At 45.6% G+C, this 21359-nt stretch overlaps 1 protein-coding gene across 2 annotated transcripts in view; it reads right to left on the bottom strand.

Annotated features, from left to right (window-relative positions):
- PEBP4 (phosphatidylethanolamine binding protein 4) overlaps positions 1–21359 on the bottom strand; it is a 288342-nt gene that overhangs the window by 205471 nt on the left and 61512 nt on the right. The window contains exons 1-3 of one of the 2 annotated variants that reach the window (XM_004046766.5): positions 8548–8624; positions 8309–8445; positions 949–1075 (exon numbers count right to left, since the gene is read on the bottom strand). In XM_004046766.5, the coding sequence (XP_004046814.1) occupies positions 949–1075; positions 8309–8439 (258 nt within the window). In that variant the 5' untranslated portion in view covers positions 8440–8445; positions 8548–8624. Of the gene's footprint in view, positions 1–948; positions 1076–8308; positions 8446–8547; positions 8625–21359 lie in introns of those variants that run through there. The other variant, XM_055348929.1, reaches the window with a different exon arrangement.

The raw sequence follows: 21359 nt of genomic DNA on the forward strand, positions 1-21359 counted from the left end.
GGCCCTTCCCTGCCACCCTGCACAGAAGGGACCAGGTCAGCCTTGGTGTGTGTGCTTGGTCACATCCCGGCCACGACCCTTCCATCTCCAGGCATTTGTGACCCAAGTCCTGCCTAGATTGACACCAGCACCTCCTTCTAAAACACAGCAGAAAAGAGGCCAGTCTCTACCATTGACACTCTGGGGGCTCAGTCTGGCCCAGGAGTCAAGAAATAAAGAAGCGGAGACCAGAAGGCCAGATCAGCTCCCCCAAAACACACTCTGGCTGCTGAGGGCAGCAGCAGACCCATTTCCCACTTCTATGACTCTTTCCCAGGCTTTCCAGACCCCTAAATGTAATAGTACTAATCACTGCCCAGTAAAATAGTTATTTCCAGTTCCTAAAATGCTTTGTTCTTCTTTTATACAACTTTGGGCAAAAGAAGAGCGTGTCTCACGTTGTGACAACAAAGCGTCAAGATGCACTGACCTCTGCCTGTTTAGGCGACTTGGGAAGCTCTGTCCTGGTAAATACCAGCTTCTCTCCAGCCCAGGAGCCATCTGAAGGCCCAGACACCCCGCGCCTTGAGAGAGGACTCCTCCCATACCACGCCTTCTTCCACTTATCTGCCAACTCCAAAGCACACACCAGCTGGTCTCCACCAGGCTTGGGGTCCCAGATCTCAGGGGCAGCCAAGGAGCTCCCAGAGCAGGGGAGCAGGAAAAGGCCTGGGCAGAATGGCCTCAACCATCACCAAAGTTTCCAGTCTGCAGCCTCCCACCGGCCCCCAGCCTTCTCCTCAAGTCCACTCTAAGGAGGGCACAACTTTATGGCAACAGCCATCTGCTGCCACCAGACCCAACCCAGATGGCTCTGCACGCAGCTTCAAGTCACCCAGATGAGCAAGCCTGGAGGAACATCAAGACCCCCAACTGTCCCCCCGCTTTAACACAGCCCTGCTCACTCACGTCCACGGCCCCCGGGAACTTGACTATTGGCTCCATCCAGGAGGTGATCTTCTGTCTGTAGTTGTGACAATCAGGAACAACCTTGCAGCCAATGTTCCCCAACTCTGGGTAGAAAACTTCAAGGCCCCTATGAAGAGAGAGGGGAGGTTGCCCTGTGTCAGGGTTTTAAGGGAGCCTGGGGTTCCCAAGGCTTCAGTCTAGCACTATTGGGAATGTAAAGTGAAATGGGATCAAATCCTAAACCTGCCACTAACTAGTTGTGTGACCGAAGAGTTACTTGACCTCCTTGTGCCTCAGTTTCCTCATCTGTAAAACGAAGACACTAATAATTCCTCCCTCATGGAATCAGTGTGAGAAGTGGAGGTCAATGGTCAGAACAGAACCTGGCATGTTGTAAGTCATCAGAAAGTATAATATTAATTATCATCAGCGTTTACTTCCCTAGAAGAACAGATATCCTTAGGCAAACTTAGTGTCTTTAAAGTAGGATTGAGTTTATAAAAACAATACCCATAGATTGCTTTTCAGGAACATTCTTATTACAGAAAGAAAAGCTTAGCAAGTCAGCACAGCTTCCTTCAAGGGCATAGACCTTCTCTCTCCCCTAAACAATCAAGAGCTCCCCATGCCTGAAATCCCACCATTAGGTGAAGAATTGGCTTCTTTGGGTTAAGCATTGACCATAGCCTAGGTTCTCTTTCAAAATGCAAACATCCCTCAGGGGGTAAAACACTGGCTCACTAAGACTGTCAGTATGAATGAACCAGTTCATCTATTTGCTCCCTGAGAAGAAGGGCCCGAACAGCACCAGGGTTCTGAGAATGTGGCTTCCTGGAAGGGAAGAAAATATGATGCAGAGCAAGGCAACAGAGCCTGCAGGGCAGGGCAGGCCGGGCTGGGCCGTGACTGCACCAGGCTGGCTTTAAGTGCATGCTTTTATTTGAAACTCAGGAACATAGGTAAGATTTTTCAAAGACATTTTTTAAAAGTGTTTTTGCTTGCCCTTCTATTATAATTTATCTCCATGACCTAAGTCCTCTGTAGGGTTAATGCGGGTTAAGACATCACTGAGAGAGAAAGGGTGTGGGTAGGGAGTGGGTGTTGCAGGTCCCCAGCCTTTCCTAACACCTTGCAGGGCTAAGCTGCTCTACAGCCTGCCAGTAGCCACCCACAGCTGTCCACAGTGCCTTGCGGGGGGTGATGTCTAAGGGGACCCTGTGAGGATGTAATTTGGAGAACAGATCTGGAAAGGGAGCTCCCTGAACCTGGGGCCTGGGAGTAGGCCAAGAGCAGCTTCCTGGTGGGGAACCCTGCATTGCCCCTCCCACCTTCCACCTCCCACCCTTCCAGTGGCTCCTGAAGTCCAGCCTTGGGCAAAAGGCCACTGAGCCCCCAGCACCTGGCAGCCCCGGACCAGGACACTTCGGTGGGCCAGCGCCCCCAGTGCCAGAAGTCACGTGCTCTGGTCTCAGTGAGTGGAAGCAGGATGAGTCATGGGCTTGCTGAGCAAATTTGTTTCTTCTAACTCTTTGCGCATTTACAGCAATTCTTGGTGGATGGCAAGATTTTCACAGCTTTTGGAGAAGTTTTAGGCGACCAGTTTTATCTTCCTAGCATCATCTTAAGGACCGTTTGGTTTGTTTCTGCTGCAACTCCTAGCGAGATGCGAGGCAGAGGGGACCCACCAAGGGCAGAGAGACAGACAGCAAACAGCACAGGATGGGAAAACTGAGAGGTAGGGAGGAGGTAAACTGAGGGTGGAGGGACGCCCTCACGCCCATAACCCCTCTCCCCTTTTTATCAGAGTGGAATTGTTGTAAATATCAAAAGGATTAAACAAGCAAAATCAGCAAATTGTTATTTGACTAGGTGGGCACAGAGCCACAGAGAGTGCCCTGAAGGACAGGGCACATGCCAGGGAACCAGGGATTTGGGTCTTGTCTCTGTCCCTCTCTTCACGCCCATAGGGCACTGCCAGGCCAGCGTTTGAACATAGCATATTGCCCCACCTAGGATGATGGGAAAGGGGCATGTGCAGGCCTCTGCCCTGCTCAGCTGCTTTAGCAAAGTCTTGGAGAAGGACACGGAGACAAATTTATTTGATCTGCAGATGGCACAGAGCTGGTAACCAACAATTCTGATGATCAAATCGACTTACGAGACGACCTGGACAAACCTGAGGTGAGCTGAATCAAAAATTAAAGTTACTGAGAAAATACACTTTAAATTTTGCGTTCAAGACTAGGCACGGTGGCTCATGCCTATAATCTCAGCTCTTTGGGAGGCTGGGGTGGGAGCATCACTTGAGCCCAGGAATCTGAGACCAGCCTAGGCAACATAGTGAGACCCTGTTTCTACCAAAAATTAAAAAAAAAAAAAAAAAAAAAAAAAAAAACAACCATGGTAGTGCCTGCCTGTGTTCCCAGCTACTTGGGAGGATCACTTGAGCCCAGGAGGTAGAAGCTGCAGTGAGCCATGATTGCATCACCGCACTCCAGCCTGGGTGACAGAGCAAGACCCTATCTCAAAAACAACTTGCATTCAAGCCAGAAAACCTCAAAGGTGCCACCTTCCTGTGTGCCCTTGCTGCTTGTGGTTTACCTGACATGGAATTCATTCTAATTTCCATGTGGAGAGTTTGGGGATCTCCTGATCTCCTTGACAAGACTTGGAGGCACTCTAGACAGTGGAGTGAAAAGATCAGGGGCCCTGGCCCCAGCTTTGCCATGAACTAATGCTACATAAGGGACTGGGGATGAAGGGCATGACTTTTACTGGGCCACCCCAATAGATCAGGGACATCACATATGTATGATTTCATTTCATGCAACCATACCTTGAGGCAGCTGTTATCACTATTCCTATCTCCAGATGAGTAACTGAGAAACTGTTGGACAATACCTATTTGTAGCTGCTACGTGTTGGAGTGATCTGTTGTGTACAACAGAGAACTAGTACTGTGGGCTTGGCTGCACTTTCTTCCCCGCACCACACGTTTTCCCTAGTGAGCTATTTCATTCCTCCAGGCTTCAGTTTGAGCTAGGTGGTCATGTGAGTCTCTGTCATGGCAAGAATTAGATCACAAGGGCCGGGCGTAGTGGCTCAAGCCTGTAATCCCAGCACTTTGGGAGGCTGAGGTGAGATGATCACTTGAGCCCAGGAGTTAGAGACCAGCCTGGGCAACGTAGTGAGATCCTGTCTCTACAAAACATAGAAAAAATTAGCCAAGTGTGGTGGTACGCATCTGTAGTCCAACTATATGGGAGGCTGAGGTGGGAGGATCGCTTCAGTCTGGGAGGTCAAGGTTGCAGTGAGCCATGATCCTGCTACTACATTCCAGCCTGGGTGACAGAGGGTGATGCAGGGAGACCCTGTCTCTAAAAACGTGGCTTCTCAGCTGTGCCTGTATGAAGGGCTTAGAATTCCAGCTGTCCCTCAGTGAGTGCTATGGTCTGAGTGTTTGTGTCTCCTCAAACTTTATATGTTGGAATTTAATCCTCAATATGATGGTATTAACAAGCGGGACTTAGAAGAGGTGATTAAGTCACCCTTATAAAAGGCACCCTCATAAAAGAGGCTGAAGGGAGCTGCCCTTCCCTTCCCCCGTGTGAAGTCGCAGCAAGAAGGTGCCATCTTTGAAGCAGAGAGCAACCTTGTACCACACACTGAATCCACTAGCACCTTGATTTTGGCGCTTCTCAGCCTCCAGAGTTGTGAGTAATACATTCCTGCTGTTTAGAAATGACCTAGTCTAAGGTATTTTGTTATGGTAGCTGAACAGACTAAGACAGTGAGGATGACAAAAAGACACATGGGATATGAGGCTGCCTCGAAGAGGGGGCTCACTGTGAAAGTGTGGGTCACCCCACTTGAAAAACAGCAAGCCAGGTACGGCAGTGCATGCCTGTAATCCCAGCACTTTGGGAGGCTGAGGCAGAAGGACTGCTTGAGCCCAGGAGTTTGAGAACAGCCTGGACAACATACCGAGACTCCCAACTCTACAAAAAGTAAGAAACTTGGCCAGGTGTGGTGGCGTGCACCTGTAGTCCCAGCTACTCAGGACGTTGAGGCAGGAGGATTGCTTGAGCCCAGGTGTTCAAGGCTGCAGTGAGCTATGATCAGGCCACTGCACTCCAGCCTAAGTGACAGACAAGACTCTGTCTCTAAAAGAAATGTATTTAAACAGAAGAGAAATCAAGGCCCCTGAGAGAGATTGAAGGACTGGGGATGACTGCCCACGTTGGGGGGAGCTGGGGATGAAGGGGCAGGGCAGGGCATGGCCCCTGTCACCACACACATGAATGACCACAAAGAAGATGAGAAACTAGACTAGTTTGTGCACCTCATGGATCTGCACTACAAAAGGTGGGGTTGATGTTCAAGAAGAGCAGCAGGGCCTTGGGATAAGAATGTACTTTCTGAAGAACGGAGCTTTTCAACACCAAAAAGCAGGACGCTTTGAGCAGCAGCTCCCATCCCTAGGGGAGCTTGCAGGGCTGACTGGATGGCAGCAGCAGGTGGGGTTTTTTGAGTGGATTCACCTCCTGGCTGCAGGTTTGGAGGATCATCGTTCTTTCAATTCTGCGACTGAGCCCAGGGTTGGGACCGTCGGTGGTTTTGCTGGTCTTGTCTGGGGTATCTCAGAAGCAGGGAAGGTCTGATTCCCGAGAAGCGTTACTCTTAACAATGTCTCACTGCTTGTCACAGTACATAAAATTCCTCCCTTATAGATTAATACCTTTAGGCATTGAGTCCAGTCTTTAAGAGTTCCCTGGTAGACCAAATGCCCACAAGAGGAGTGCCTTCTCTGGGGGATCTCTTGCCAAGGTCAGAGCCTGAGCTGAGTGGGGATCTTGAGGAGGGGTCAGTGCAGGAGGTCTTGCTGTCTCCTCAGGGGTCCGATCTGTCCTTGATGCATTTTTCATTTCATCATCATTCATGATGCTCTCTTCCAAACAAAAATCTTCAGTGACAATAAAGACAAAGCTCCTCTTTTGCGATGACGGCTTGAAATCAAAAGACATCTTCCTGGCATGCAACCTTAAGGTCACAAGTCTCTTTCTCAGGCTGGGGGCCTGCTGGTGTATTCTGGGAGTCCTGAGAATGGCCCCCCTTGACTCGAGTCTGGGAGCCCTGGACCCGGGGTGAAGGTTGTCAGAAGCAGATAGGGAAAGAGCATGAGTGTGGAGTCAGACAAGGGGGCTAGATCTTGGCTCTGCTACTTTTAAGCTATGTAAACACCGTGGGCAGATTTCTTAATCTCTGGGGACTCTTCATCTGCAAAATGGGGGTGCTAACACAGACTTTGTAGGTTCGTTACTGACAGTGAAAGGAGTCAAGGAGTCCAGGCACCGGCAGAGCACCTGGCACACAGAAGGTGCCCTGGGACTTCCCACATGTGTCCCCATGCATGGGTCACCAGGGCACCAAGATGTGATCTTGGCAGGGCAGAGCCTAGGGCATCCGGAGCCTCAGGCTGGTCACCCCCAACGACCCTACAGACATCCTCATTTCCCACAGTGTGGGAAACACCAGGAACTGCTGAGGTCCTCCTTAAGGGGCCCTTATTGTGGCCCAGGCCTGCTGTGTCCTGGCCCAGCTGATCTCTCCTGGTTACGGGGGTGTTGAAGCCTGCCAGCCCCTCAGCTCACTGAGCAGAGCACCTAGAAAACTAGATCCCACTTGTGAGAGGCAACCACGTTTCTCTTCCTCCTTCCACGTGAAAACTTCACCCAGAACTGTTTTTTTGCTTGTTTGTTTGTTTTTTGAGACAGAGTCTTGGTCTGTTGCCCAGGCTAGAGTGCAGTGGCGCAATCTCGGCTCACTGCAACCTCCACCTCCCAGATTCAAGGGATTCTCCTGCCTCAGCCTCCTGAGTAGCTGGGATTACAGGTGTGCGCCACCATGCCCGGCTAATTTTTTTTTATTTTTAGTAGAGACGGGGTTTCACCGTGTTGGTCAGGCTGGTCTCAAACTCCTGACCTCGTGATCTGCCTGCCTCAGTCTCCCAAAGTCCTGGGATTACAGGCGTGAGCCACCGTGCCCAGCCTACACCCAGAACTATTTAACAAGACTTTTCAAAATATACTGACATGAACAAAGTTTGTTACTTTTTTTTGTTGTTGTTGTTGTTGTTGTTTAGGCAGGGTCTGGCTCTGTTGCCCAGGCTGGAATGCAGTGGCGCAATCATGGCTCAGACCAGCCTTGACCTCCTGGGTTTAAGCAATCCTCCCACCTCAACCTCTTGAGTAGCTGGGACTACAGGTGTGCATCAGCATGCTTGGCTAGTTTTTAAACTGTTTTGTAGAGAAAAGAGTCTCTCTATGTTGCCCAGGCTGGTCTCAAACCCCTGGGCTCAAGTGATCCTCCACCTTGGCCTCCCAAAGTGCTGGGATTACACATGTGAGCCACTTCATCCAACAAAAATGTTACTTTTTAAGAAGGATTCAACTACATAATTTTAAGAGAAGACATGTATTTATGGTTCTAAAAGTAATGTTTGTCAAAAATGTTTTAAATAAAATTAAAAAGAAAAACAAACATTTTCATGAACAGTAATGTTTGTGAAAATTCAAAGGTACAGAAGAGAGTAAGTAGTCAAAGTCCTTTTTCCCCCTCTCTCATTTCTCACACACGAGCTCAGTGGGGTGTCCCCCTCCTCAGCCACCAAACTGGCAGGGAGGTTTGGCATCAATTTGGCCTGGGGAGTCCTCAGGATGACCCACAAGTCCAGACAAATGAAGGCTTGCTTTTCTAACCGGCAGAGTTGGTGAGGAGAGAGCCGAACGCCAGGCTTTCCAGCTTACCCAAAGTAGAAGCAGCTTCTGCCCTTGGAAGGGAAGAAGCCAGCCTCGTCACCCAACTCCATCCAGTGCCATGATCCCTGAAGGGCCCTGCACCAACGCTGCTGGGTCCTATCACTGACAAAAACCTCTCACACAGGAAGGGTCTAATCATATACCTTCTTTCATTCAAATGCCTCTTTGTTGGGGTTCTGGGGAGAGGGGGCATTCAGGCTGCAGGGAGGGATGGTCTCTCTCTGGGTCTCTCTCTGAGGGTCTCAGCCTCCTGCCCCCACAAAGACCCCCCAGGTTTGGAGGGCCCAAGCAGAGCCGACCACATACACAGCCCTCCTGGTCCTGGGAGAGGTGCATTCTGGAAGGCAGAAAGGAGTCTGTTTCTAAATCTCTTTCTCAGTGCCATCCTCCATGAAGGTGGTCTCCAGACCTGACATGTGTTCTGCCTTCCCATAAAATCAGGCTCAGGAGATGGTGCTCCTTGGTTCTGGATATACCCCTCCCTGCGATCTACCTGCCTGGTAGCCTCTGTGCCTCCCGCCTCCAAGCCTGCCCTGACTTACTGGCAAAAGAGGGTGTCCTCATCCAAGAGGGCCTCATGGGCACACGGGCTGTTCTCGTCCTCGTCTCCAGTGACCACCATCATGAGACCCAGTAACAGTGCTGCTGTGACCAGCCTCATTGTCCAACCCATGGGCACCTGGAACAGAAAGAACTTTAGAGCGGCTGGATCCCCTGCAGGGGCCTTCCTGCCCACTACCTGTGCCCCCCACCCCAGGGGCCCACTTGGCAGGATAGAGACCTCTGGTTAAGCACAGGGAGAAGGACAGGCAGCTTCCAGGGCTCCGCAGCTAATCCAGTCCACCACCCGGACACAAGTACTTTGGGAGGACTGGGCCTCTTCCAAGTTGGACTCAATGTACATTCCTGGCAGAGGCCCCTCCCCTGGCAGGACACAGCTTTGTTGTCACTCTTGTCCTGGCTGCCAGGGCAGAGAGCAGGCTGCAAAGTAGAAGTGCTTATATAAGCTTCTCGGTGCAGCTCCTTGTCCAGTCCCTGCTGTTGGCCCGGGGATGGTCAGCTGGCCAAAGGCCAGCCTGTTCCTTGTCTGTAAGGCAAGCCCTGGGAAGCTGGTGACCCCAGGCTCAGGGCTAGGAGTTGGGCTGTGCCCCTCAGACCGGCTCTGACTCTCCTGGCCCCCATTCTTCCACCACCCGTCTCCACAGCCTGTGAGCTTCCCCAAGGTGGAGGTGGTTGGACACAGTGACCTTGTGTAGGAGGGACTGCTGCAGGGGGTGGGGGCAGGCGCACCCCAGCCCGAGGCCAGCTCCGAAGGGCCAGCTCCGAAGGGCCAGCTGAGGACAGAAGGGTGCATCTGGGTGCACCTTGCAGCTGTGCTGAACTCAGCACTCTCCCAAAATAATCGTATCTGGAGAAGGAGGTCTGGGGAGCTGCTTGGGGCTCAGAAAGGGGTGGCCTGCCCCAGCGCTGCACTGGGAGGAAGGGGAGCCGGGGACTGTCGCCTGCATTCCCTTGGGGAACAGTCCTGCCACCAGGTGCATGTGGGACTCTGGTTAGAGCCTGAGTGGGCAGGGAGAAGAATAAAGGCGGCTTGCCACAGCCTTTCCAATAGTTCTGCTCTCTGCTTCTCAGAGGCGGGGGTGGGAGAGACGTGCCAGCAACTCAGGACTCCTGGCTTCTGCTCTGAGCTCTCTCTGGATGCTGGGAGGCCACTGTGTCTCCCTAGAATGCACCACTTTTCCTTTTCACAAACAAGTAAAATAATGCCTGTCACCGTGGTGCCTTGCTAAGGAATATGAGATCATCGCTGTAAAGTACACGCAGCTAGACCTTTAGAGAAACTACTTTCAGCATCGTCTGCTTTCTGGCTCAATTCCTGCCTCCAGGATCCCAACCTGTAGCAAAAAGCCCCCCTTAGGGGCTACATATTAAACACATTTCTCAATCATTAGGTTCTCTGAAGTACAACCAGGACTCCCCCTGGCCCCAACCAGGACTCCCCCTGGCCCCAACCGGAAAACGTATTCCCAAGATCTCCCCTAGTGGACAGAGTCTAATAGTAGCCTCCTCACAAGATCATTATGAGAATGAAATCAGCCAGGTTAAGCCCTCAGTAAGGTGTCTGGCACATAGTAAATGCTCAATAATTTATGAATAGTCTAAGTATTCTCTCACGGATCCATCCATTCATTCATTCCTTTGCAACCCACTTCACTCATAGGCATTAAGCACCTCCCACGTGCCTGCCCCATGTTGGGCCCTGGGGTATAGGTTGAGCATGGCCTTGTCTGCATGCAGCTCACAGGACAGCCACAGCCAAGGAGATGCTGCCAGAAGGGCTGCCCAAGACCAAGAAACTCATCTTCCAAATGGCATCCACTAGAGAAGTCTCAACTTTTCTGGGTGTCAACTCTTTTAGCACAGTGATGGCGGCCTGGAGGAAGGGAGAGCCCACAGTGCAGGTTGCTGCTGTTGAGCCCACTTCCAGTGGCGGTTCTTCCTTACTCCACGTGCCAGGCACTTTTATCTCTGAATCCTCATGCCAATCCTTGGAAATAGGCACTATTATCACCCCATCTTATGGAGGAGGAGACAGCACAGTGACATTAGTTAAAACCTGATCTTGGTCACCAGGAAGTGGCAGACCCAGAATTTGAACCCCAGGCTCTGGTTGAACCTGTGGAAACTGGGTTGAGTCCACTGAGTCCATGCTTGGTTTTGAGACAGGGTCTCACTCTGATCGCCCAGGCTGGAGTGCAATGGGGTGATGCTGGCTCCTGCAACCTCCGCCTTCTGGGCTTCAAGGGATTCTCCTGCCACAGCCTCTCAAGTAGCTGGGAGTACAGGCACACCACGGCTCTGGCTAATTTTTGTATTTTTTGTAGAGACGGGGTCTTGCATTGTTGCCCAGGCTGGTCTCGAACTCCTGGGCTCAACTAATCCACCTGTGTGCTCCCAAAGTGCTGGGATTACAGGCGTGAGCCGCCGCACCCAGCCCAGAGTCTACGCTCTTAACCACCTGGCTCCACTGCACTCTGTAGCTGCTCCATTGCCTCTCACTCACTCCCTCTACATTCCCTTTGCTCTTGGGAGAAGGACCCAGAGTCCTTCACGTGGACCACAATACCCTGCGAGATCAGGCTTTTCCTGTCTCTCTAGCTGACTTCCTCTTCCTCTCACATGTTACCTCTGGCGGGTTCCTCAAGCTCCTTTCTATGCCAGGGCTGTGATAGGCACTGACCCTGCTTCCCACTTTCATTAGGGGGGTAGCTGAAATGTCGTTTCCTAAGAGAAACTTGCTCTTTCCCCTAGGGTCCATCAGATTTCTGTTATAAACAATTAGAGCACTTTACTGCTTTCTTCATTATTCTCATATAGTTGTAATAAATTATTTTATAGTTATTTGCTTAGTGATAGTATCTCCTCATCCCCCCAGCCTATAAGCTTCTGGGAGGCAGCACGGAGACTCCAGCATTCTGAGCATCTTACATGGAGTATATAGAAGCTTAATAAAATTCTTGTTTAAGTGCATGACACACGCCACTTCCGTTTCTGATCATCCTCATTTTCACTTAACAGGTCTTAACTCTGTATAAACATCAGTAGGAAACTAATCACTCAGGTTGGCCCTTAGCCCTGGATGCCTTTTGCTTATTTATCTAACCTTCTCTGGTTTGTTTTTGTGCAGAGAGATCTGGCAGAATGCAGTGGTTCTCGGGATTTTTCAAACCTGATCTTTCTCTTGGGGATTTTCAGGACTTTGATTCATACTTGAAACCTAAGATCTGAAAGCTGTGTTCAAGCTTGCGGAGTGACAATTCTCCCTCCCCATCACCACCCCGGCTCCTGGAAAGTCCCATTGCTAGATTTCTTGGTGCCCACCCTTGAAGTCCCCCTCTCTTCCTTCAGTTACCTGGGCTGGGACCACCTCCAGACACCACCATTCAAGCCAAACCTGTGGCTTCCTGAGACACATTGGTCCCTCCAGCTACTGGGATCTGTTGGACCACTGCTGCTGAAACTCTTCCCTCCCTTCTTATCCCTCCAGGCCTCCTGTGCCTGACACCCTCCAATCACTGCCTAGGCCTCACTTCATTTCTCTACCCAGACACAGACTCTTGTTCTTTCTCTCCCTCCTAAACTTTTCCACGTAGGCCCTCTGGAATCTCTGAACTGCAGTGAACAAATTCCCCTGAATTCTTTTCATTGATTCCTAATTAAAAATTAATTGAGATATAATTCACACATAAAATTCACCCTTTTAATATGTATAATCCATTGAGTTTTCGTATGTTCACAAGCTTGTGCAACCATCACCACTACCAAAGTACAGAGCATTTTCATCAACCTAAAAGAAGTCCTGTACTTATTAGCAGTAACACCCCATTCCTCCCTACCCCCAGCCCCTGACAACCCTAATCTATTTTCCGTCTCTATGAATTTGCCTATTTTGGATGCCTCTACCAACATTTTCCCCTCCCTCTTTTCCAGCCTCCCTTCCCATGACCACTTTCTTGGACATTTTCATCACTACAAATTGCTCCATCCCTAAAATATTAAATTCAAGCAGTTTTTTTTGTTTGTTTTTGTTTTTGTTTTTAGATGGAGTCTCGCTGTCACCCGGGCTGGAATGCAGCGGCATGATCTCAGCTCACTGCTGCCTCCGCCTCCTAGGTTCAAGTGATTCTCCTGCCTCAGCCTTCCAAGTAGCTGGGATTACAGGCACGCACAACTATGCCCAGCTAATTTCAAGCAGCTCTTCTGATCACCATCTCTTCTCCTTCCTCTACCCTCTTGTTACTTCTCTGCACTTAGTCTTTCATTTGATTCTAAACTCTGGTCCCTTGACCACTCTCCTTTTTCCTTACCTATTCTGACTACCTTCCCTCTGGTACCTGGGTCTTGCAAACCTTTGTACTATTCACTTGCTAACATCTTCAATTTCTTCGCCCTTATCTTCGCATTGCAGCTGTTGGATGAAACTTCAAATTTGGAACAGTCCAGTGATCTGGCTACTCCGTCATGCAATCCTGCTCCCACTCTACTCTCAGTATCCTGTGCCTTCTACAGAGCCCAGGGTGGGGCCCAGGAGCCATGGGGGAAAACACTGTGCTAAGTGAAAGCAGCCAGTCGCAAAAGAGGACATATTGTATGATTCCATTTATATGAAATGTCCAGAATAGGCAAATACACAGGGACAGAAAGTAGACTAGTGGTTGCTAAGGCTGGAGGTGGAGGTGGGATAAGACGTGAATGAGAGGTATGGGGATGATAGCTAAACGGTATGAGGTTTCTTTTAAAGGTGATGAAAATGTTCTGAAATTGCCTATGTGATGGTTGCACATATCTATACATATACTAAAAACCACTGAATTATACACTTCAAAATTTATGAATTGTGAGATATGTGAAGCATATAGCAATAAAGCTGTTTTAAAAAAAATCATCCTGGGGATGTCAGCAAAATGGATGATTAGGAAGCTCCAAGCTCTTGTTCCCTCATGGAAAGCTAAACACACATACACACACACCCAGAGAGACAGAGAATTGGATGAACTAACTTTATAGAAGCTCTGGAAAACAGCCAAAGGTTAGAGCAGCCAAGTAAATGCCTAATCAAGGAAAGCCTCCTTAACCGCACCCTGGGTGAGAGAAGGAGACCCTGTCTCAAAAAATTTTTAAAAGCCTCCTTCAAAATAATAGGAATTTTTCCAGACACGGTGGCTCATGCCTGTAATCCCAGTACTTTGGGAGGCTGAGATGGGCAGATCATCTGAGGTCAGGAGTTCAAGACCAGCCTGTCCAACATGGTGAAACCCCATCTCTACTAAAAATACAAAAATTAGCCAGGCATGGTGACAGGCACCTGTAATCCCAGCTATTTGGGAGGCTAAGGCAGAAGAATCACTTGAACCCAGGAGGCGGAGATTGCGGTGAGCCAAGATCGTACTATTGCACTCTAGCCTGGGCAACAGACCGAAACTCCGTCTCCAGAAAAAAAAAAAAAAAAAAAAAAAGGTTGGAAATTTCATTTTCTTTCTACCTTGTTCCACCTCCACTGCCAGCAGTATTGGTCTGGAGGAGATGGTAGCTCAAGCCCCAGCTCTTCCTTAAACTCAAAGAAGCAGAGCCAGACCCATCATGTGCAATGCTCTAATCTGTCTGGGGTCCACTTGCAGGAGTAGTCTCTGCTTTGTCTAAGGGAAAAGGGGAAGCATTGCTTATGAAAACAGCAGACCGACTACAGACCTTCAGACACTGAAGACAAAGATTACAGTTGAGACATACAATAGACCATCTAAAGCCCCAAGAAGCTCAAGGAATTTCAAGTAAAATAAACTCAAAGAGACCTACGCTGAGACATATTAGAATCAAAATGTTGGAAGCCAAAGACAAAGAGAGAATTTTGAAAGCAATAAGAGAGAAGACTTATCATGTATAGGGATCCCAATAAAATTATCAGCCAATTTATCAGCAGAAACTTTGAAGCCCAGGGGGCATTGGGATGATATAAAGTACTGAAAGAAGAAAAGTTGTCAATTAAGAATTCTATGTCCAGCAAAAGTATCTTCCAAAATATTAGTAAGAGAGAAATTAAGAAAGTCCCAGATAAACAAAAGCTTAGGGAGTTGATTACCACCAGCACTGCCCTGCAAGAAATGCTGAAAGTAGATCTTCATGTTGAAATGAAAAGATGACAGTAAGTTGAAACTAGGTGAAGAAATATATCAAGACCTTTGTTTGAGGTAAACACACAGCAAATTAAAAAGCCAGTATTATTGTAATTTTGGTTTGTAATTCCACTTTTAAATACAGGATGTCTTAGTCCATTTAGTGCTGTTATAAATGAATACCTGAGGCTGGATAATTGATAAAGAGGTTTATTTGGCTCACAATTCTGCTGACCGGAAGACTGGGCATCTGGTGAAAGCCTCAGCCTTTTCCCACTCATTTTAGAAGGGAAAGGGAAGCTGGAGTGTGCAGAAATCACACAGTGAAATAGAAAGCAGGAATGAGAAATGGGAGGTGCCAGGCTCTTTTTAACAACCAGTTCTCATGGAACTAATAAAGTGAGAATGCACTCCCCTGGAACTGCATTCTATTCATGAAAGGTCTGCCCCCAAGACGCAAACACCACCCATTGGGCCCCACCTCCAATATTGGGGATCAAATTTCAACATGAGTTTTGCAGGGCACAAATATCTAAATTATAGCACAGGATTTAAAGACAATGAATAAAATAATTATAAATCTTTGTTAGTGGGTATATAACAATGTAAACTGTAACATCGGTAACACAAAATGGGGGGCACGGAGCCGTATAAGTAAAATGTTTGTATGCAGTTGAAGTTAAGTTAGTATCAATTCAAATTAGATCATTATAACTTTAGGATGTTATATGTAATTCCCATGGTAACCACAAAATGTATTTATAGAATATACACAAAAGGAAATGAGAAGTGAATAAAACATGTCATTACAAAAAAAATCAACTAAATGTAAAGAAAGGTAGAAATGGAGGAAATGAGGAACACAAAAAGCTGAAAAGCAGCCAGATGCAGTGGCACATGCCTGTAGTTCCAGCTGCTTGGGAGGCTGAAGTGAGAGGATCACTTGAGCCTAGGAGTTTGAGGCCAGCCTGGGCCACATAGTGAGACCCCATCTCTTAAGAATGCAAGCAAGCAAGCAAGCAAGAAGAGCTAAAACATACAGAAAACAAATAACAAAATGGTAAAATAAGTCATTGAGTCATTGTCTATCAGTAAATGGATTTAAATTTAAATTTAATTGGGTTCAATGCCTCAGTCAAAAGTTATAAACTGGCAGATTAGATTTTTTAAAAATGATTCTATTATATACTGTCCACAATAGACTTGCTTTAGCCCTAAGGACACAAATAGATTGAAAGAGAAAGGATTTAAAAAGATGTACACAGTAACGAAAAGAGAACAGGGATGGCTGTATTAATATCAGACAAAACAGATTTTAAAGTCTAGTTCTACAAGAGACAAAGAAGGGCATTTTATATTGATAAGAATCAATTCACCAAGAAGATATAACAGTTATAAACCTATATGCCAAACATCAAGGATCCAAAATATATAAGCATACAAGGATAGAATTGAAGGGAAAAATAGGTAGCTTAACAACAGTAACTGGAGATTTCAGTAGTCCACTTTTAATAGTGAATAGAACAACTAGGCAAAAGACCAATTAAAGAAATGGGAGACTGGCTGGGCATGGTGGCTCACACCTGTCATCCCAGCACTTTGGGAGGCCGAGGTGGGTGGATCACTTGAGGTCAGGAGTTCAAGACCAGCCTGGCCAACATGGAGAAACCATGTCTCTACTAAAAATACAAAAATTAGCTGGGCATGGCGGCAGGCACTTGTAGTCCCATCCCAGCTACTTGGGAGGCTGAGGCAGGAGAATTGCTTGAACCCGGGAGGCAGAGGTTGCAGTGAGCTGAGATCACTCCATTGCAGTCCAGCCTGGGCGGCAGAGTGAGACTGTCTCAAAAACAAAAAACACAATATATCCCTAAGCCAAAAATTGGAATTCTGAAATGCTTCAAGATTCAAAACTCTGAAGGCCTATGGAATACCACAAGTGAAAAAATCCTACACCTGACCTCATGTGATGGGTCACAGTCAAAACTTTGTTTTATGCACAACATTATTAATAATATTGTATAAACCTATCTTTAGGCTGTGTACTTAAGGTGTATATAAATATAAATAAATTTCATGTTTAGACTTAGGTCCCATCTCCAAAATATCTCATATATGCAAATATTCTAAAATCTGAAAAATTTGAAATTTGAAATACTTCTTGTCCCAAGTGTTTTCGATAAGGGAAACAACTGGTATACCAAGATGTATGGGATGCAGCGAAAGCTGTACATGCTGTAAAATAGCTATAAAAGCTTACACTGAGAAGTTGTAAATGCTTATATTAAAAAAGAAGGAGGATCTCAAATCAACAGCCTAAATTTACATCTTAAGGAGCTAGGGAAAAAAAAAAAAAAAGATAACCCAAAGCTAGCAGAAAGAAAGAAATACTAAAGATTGCAACAGACATAAAATAGAGAACAGAAAAACAGAAAATCAACAAAACCAAAAGTTGGTTCTTTGAAAAACATCAGTAAAATTGACACTATCAGCCAGATTAATTAAAAAACAGAGAAGACTCAAATTACTAAAATAAGAAATGAAGTGAGGAGATTACTCTAAAATTTACAAAAATAAAAATATAAATAAATAATATTTTACAGAAATAAAAAGGGTGATAAGAGATTAATATAAACAATGGGTAAGGTTGTTGGTTATGTAATAAATTTGATAACCCAGATGAAATGGACAAATTCCTGGAAACATAAAACCTACCAAGACTGAATCATAAAGAGATGGAAAGCCTGAATAGATCCACAACTAGTAAGAAGATTGAAGCAGTAATCAAAAATGCCCCAGTGAAGAAAAGTTCTGAACCAGATAGTTTTACTGGTGATTTCTACCAAACATTTAAAGAAGAATGAACACTCATCCTTCTCAAACTCTTCCAAAACATTGGAGAGAATACTCCCTGACTCACTCTGTGAAGCCAGCGTTACTATGATACCAAAGCCAATTTTCTAACCAAAGTTAGAAAAGAAAACCACAAAGCAATATCCCTTAGAAACTCTGATGCAAAAGTCCCCAACAAAATATTAGCATAGATAATTCAACAGTACACTGATAGGATTATACAGCATAACCAAGTGAGATTTATTTCTGGAATGCAAGCATGATTCAACATATAAAAACCAATCAACATAATACCACCACATTAATAGAATGAAGGAAAAATACTACATGGTCATCTCAATTGATGCAAAAAAAGCGTTTGACAAAACTCAACACACTTCCATGATAAAAACAAACTAGGAAAGGAAAGAAGCTTCCTCAATATGATAAAGGCCATATACAAAAAGCCCACAAATAACAACATACTCAATGGTGACAGACTTCAAGTTTTCCTCTAAGATCAGGAACAAAACAAGGATGTATGTATTTGCCACTCTTATTCAACATATATAGAAAGTTCTAGCCAGAGCAATTATGCAAGAAAAAGAAATAAAAGGCATCCAAATTAGAAAGGAAGAAGTACAATTATCTGTTTGCAGATGACAATCTTACATATAGAAAACTCTAATTTTTAAAAAAGAAAAACTGTTAGAGCTAATAAGCAAATTCAGTAAAGTTGTAATTTACAAAATCAACAAACAAAAATCAAATGCATTTCTTTGCTCTAAAAATGAAGAATTCAAATAGGAAATTAGGAAAACAACTCTGTTTATGATTACATAAAGCAGAACAAACTAGGAATAAACTTAATCAAGGAGGTGAAAGACTTGCACACTGAAACTACAAAATTTTGCTAAAATAAAGAAGAGATAAACGTAAAGACATTCAATGCTCATGGAGTGGAAGACTTAATATTGTTAAAATGACAAAGTTACTCAAAGTGACCTACAGATTAATTGCAACTCCTATGAAAATGCCAATTTTTATTTACAGAAATAGAAAAACCCATCCTAAAATTTATATATAATCTTGTGGGACCCCAAATAGTTAAAACAATCTTGAAAAGAAAACATAGTTGAAGGACTCATACTTTCTGATTACAAAACTTACTACAAAGCTACAGTAATCCAAATAGTTTGGTACTGGCATAAAGACAGATAAATAGGCCAACAGAATAGACTAGAGAGCCCAGAAATAAACCCTTATATGTGTGTATGTGTGTGTGTGTGTGTGTGTGTGTGTGTGTGTTCAAATGATTTTCAGCAAGGGTGCTGAAAATGATTGTGGGACAAGTGGATAACCACATGCAAAAGAATGAAGTTGGATCCTTGCTTTACACCAGATATAAAAATTAACTCAAAATGGATCAAGATCTAAATGTAAGAGCTGAAACCACAAAACTCTTAGAATAAAACACAGGGGAAAATCTTCATGACACTGGATTTGGCATTGATTTACATAGGACACCAAAAGCAGAGGCAGCAAAAGTAGACTGACAAATTGAACTCCATGAAAATGGAAAACTTTTGGGCATCAAAGGACACTATCAAGACAGCGAAGAGACAACCTGCAGAATGAGAGAAAAAAAAATCCCAGGAACTGGTGTTCTCTAGAACCCACTTCGACAACACTGGCCACTCCGTCCTCTTCACTGTGTAGACCTCTTGTTCAGCCTGTGTGGACTACTCTCTGTCTTCCCAATCGGCTGTGCTCTCTCCCACCTCTAGGCCTTTTTGCACAAACCATTCTGTCTATAACGGACACCTTTGTCTCCTGCCCCATGACCCACCTGGCTTACTTTTGCTCACCTTCATGTGCTATTTAAACATCACTTCCTTTAGGGTACCTTCCTGGGTATCTTGTCATATCTGCAGACAGCATCTGCAGTACTTCCAGCAGGACAGTATAATAGCATCTGGCCATTTTTGTTTATTTACTTGTATTTCTCTGTCACTAGGCTGTTACCTTCATGGAGGAGGGACCCCATGTAGCCTATGAATTGCTGTGTCTGTCACCAGTACAGTGCCTGGGACCAGCAGGTGCTCCATTACCCCTCGGGGATTGGGAAAGGGAGAAAATCAGAGAGGGAGGGGTGGATATTGAATTCCTAAAGGTCACACTTCCCCCCCCCCCATTATAGATGTGGGTTTCACTGAAGCTCCAGGAGCAGAGCTGCTCCTCCCACCTCCCACTCATTGATTTCTGCCTTCTGCTCTAGTTTTCTGTGCACATACTTCATCCTGTGAGGGCCCCATTTGTCTCTGCATTCCCCACCGCACTATGAACATAGCAGATGCTTAATAAATCATTACATAAATAAGCACACACATATAAAAACCGTATGTTGTAAAGGAACTATTCTGACCTTTGGTTGTCCTACTTAGAGACAGAGAAAGAATTCCAAAGTCACCCAACATGCACTTGGGCCATCTTTTGTTATCAACTCTTTGTTGCTTTTTATGTACCTTTCATTTCAGATGACCAATTTGAAAATTGTCTTGAAATGTAAAAGTATAAAAATATAATTTCTTTTGTTTTTTTCTCAGGGAGCGGGGCTTACTTCTAAATGAACAATAAGACTTACATCAAACTTCCCATCAGAAACCAGGCAAGCAACAAAAGAATGGAGTGAAATATTTAAAAAAGTGTTAAAACTTCCATCAACCTAGAATCTGTATCCAGGGGAATTTTTCTTCAAAGGTGGAGAGGATATGAAGACAAAGAAAAACTGAGAGAAGATTTTGCCCTTACACCTGCCTTGCATGAAATGTTAAAAGAAGCCCTTCAATGAAAAGGAAAATGAAATCTTGGCTCTACATAAAGAAAGGAAGAACAATGAAGATGGACTAAATGGAAGTAAAGGAAAATATTTTACTTTTATTATTCTTAATTGGCCTTATAGATAACTGTTTGTTTAAAATAGTTAAGAACAAGAATGTCTCAAGTGATTATGGCTTATTGTTAAGTTCATGAATGCTAGCAATGTCTAAGAAATGGGAGGAAGGAATGAGGAATGCCCTGTTACAGGGTATCTGCACTTGCTGTTGTTTTAAGAGATGTTTGCTTTCCTTCTACCAAGCAGAAGACAGAGGAATTCATGGTGGCAATGATGGGGCTGGCAAAGAGAGCTCCAGGGCTGGATTTTCCCAACAATTTTATTCCCCAGGAGTCAGGAGAGTGTCTGTGACATAAACCCAGCTCTGACCCCTTCCCTCACCCCTCCATTTATCCAAAGGTCCTGCTAGACCTCGGGCCAGAGGCTGGGGGCCAGGACCTTTCCACTCTAGGGACACAAATTCTTCTTTTAGGTAGCCCCAGCTTGTTGGTCTCAGCAATCAACAGTTGACTTCATAAGCCCATTTCATTAATAGATGCACATTGCATCTATTAATGAATCACTTCACCCATGGAATGGCAGGCTCCAGAGGGGCTATGAAATGGTGGTGCCTCACGCAATCACCTGCCGTCATGTCACCCTTGAAAGGTTGAACGTTTTGTCCATCTGGTGGAGGTGAGAATTGAACTTAAAGCCTAGTGAAGCTATATATTTACCTTGCCCCTCTTTGCAGGGACAGAGTCAATCTCTGGTTCCCCCTACATTTCTCAGGGTGGGAGGAAATGGGGATCCTTCTTCCTATATCATGGAAGGGAGAATGAGGACCTCACAAAGGAAAGAAACTCACTCTATCTGTCAGAAGTAAGGCCTGCCTGAAATCAGTGAGGCTCATCGCAGCCCAAAATTCAGGCAGTGAGAAATTCACCAAAGTGGCCTTTCTGAGGAGAATTAGAGAAATGTTTGAGGCTCACAGATAGGCACCTAGAAATGCCATGAAGAAAGTCACAAATAATGCCTCAAATGATGTGCTCAAATCACACTAGAGTGAAAAAATTGGAAACACCACCTTTACCATGAATTTCTCTTTTTTTTTTTTTTTTTTTTTTTTTTTTTGAGACGGAGTCTTGCTCTGTCACCCAGGCTGGAGTGCAGCAGCACGATCATGGCTCACAGCAAGCTCTACCTCCCGGGTTC

This window comes from Gorilla gorilla, chromosome 7 (assembly GCF_029281585.2).
Source record: "Gorilla gorilla gorilla isolate KB3781 chromosome 7, NHGRI_mGorGor1-v2.1_pri, whole genome shotgun sequence".
In the NCBI taxonomy this organism is placed as follows: Eukaryota; Metazoa; Chordata; class Mammalia; order Primates; family Hominidae; genus Gorilla; species Gorilla gorilla.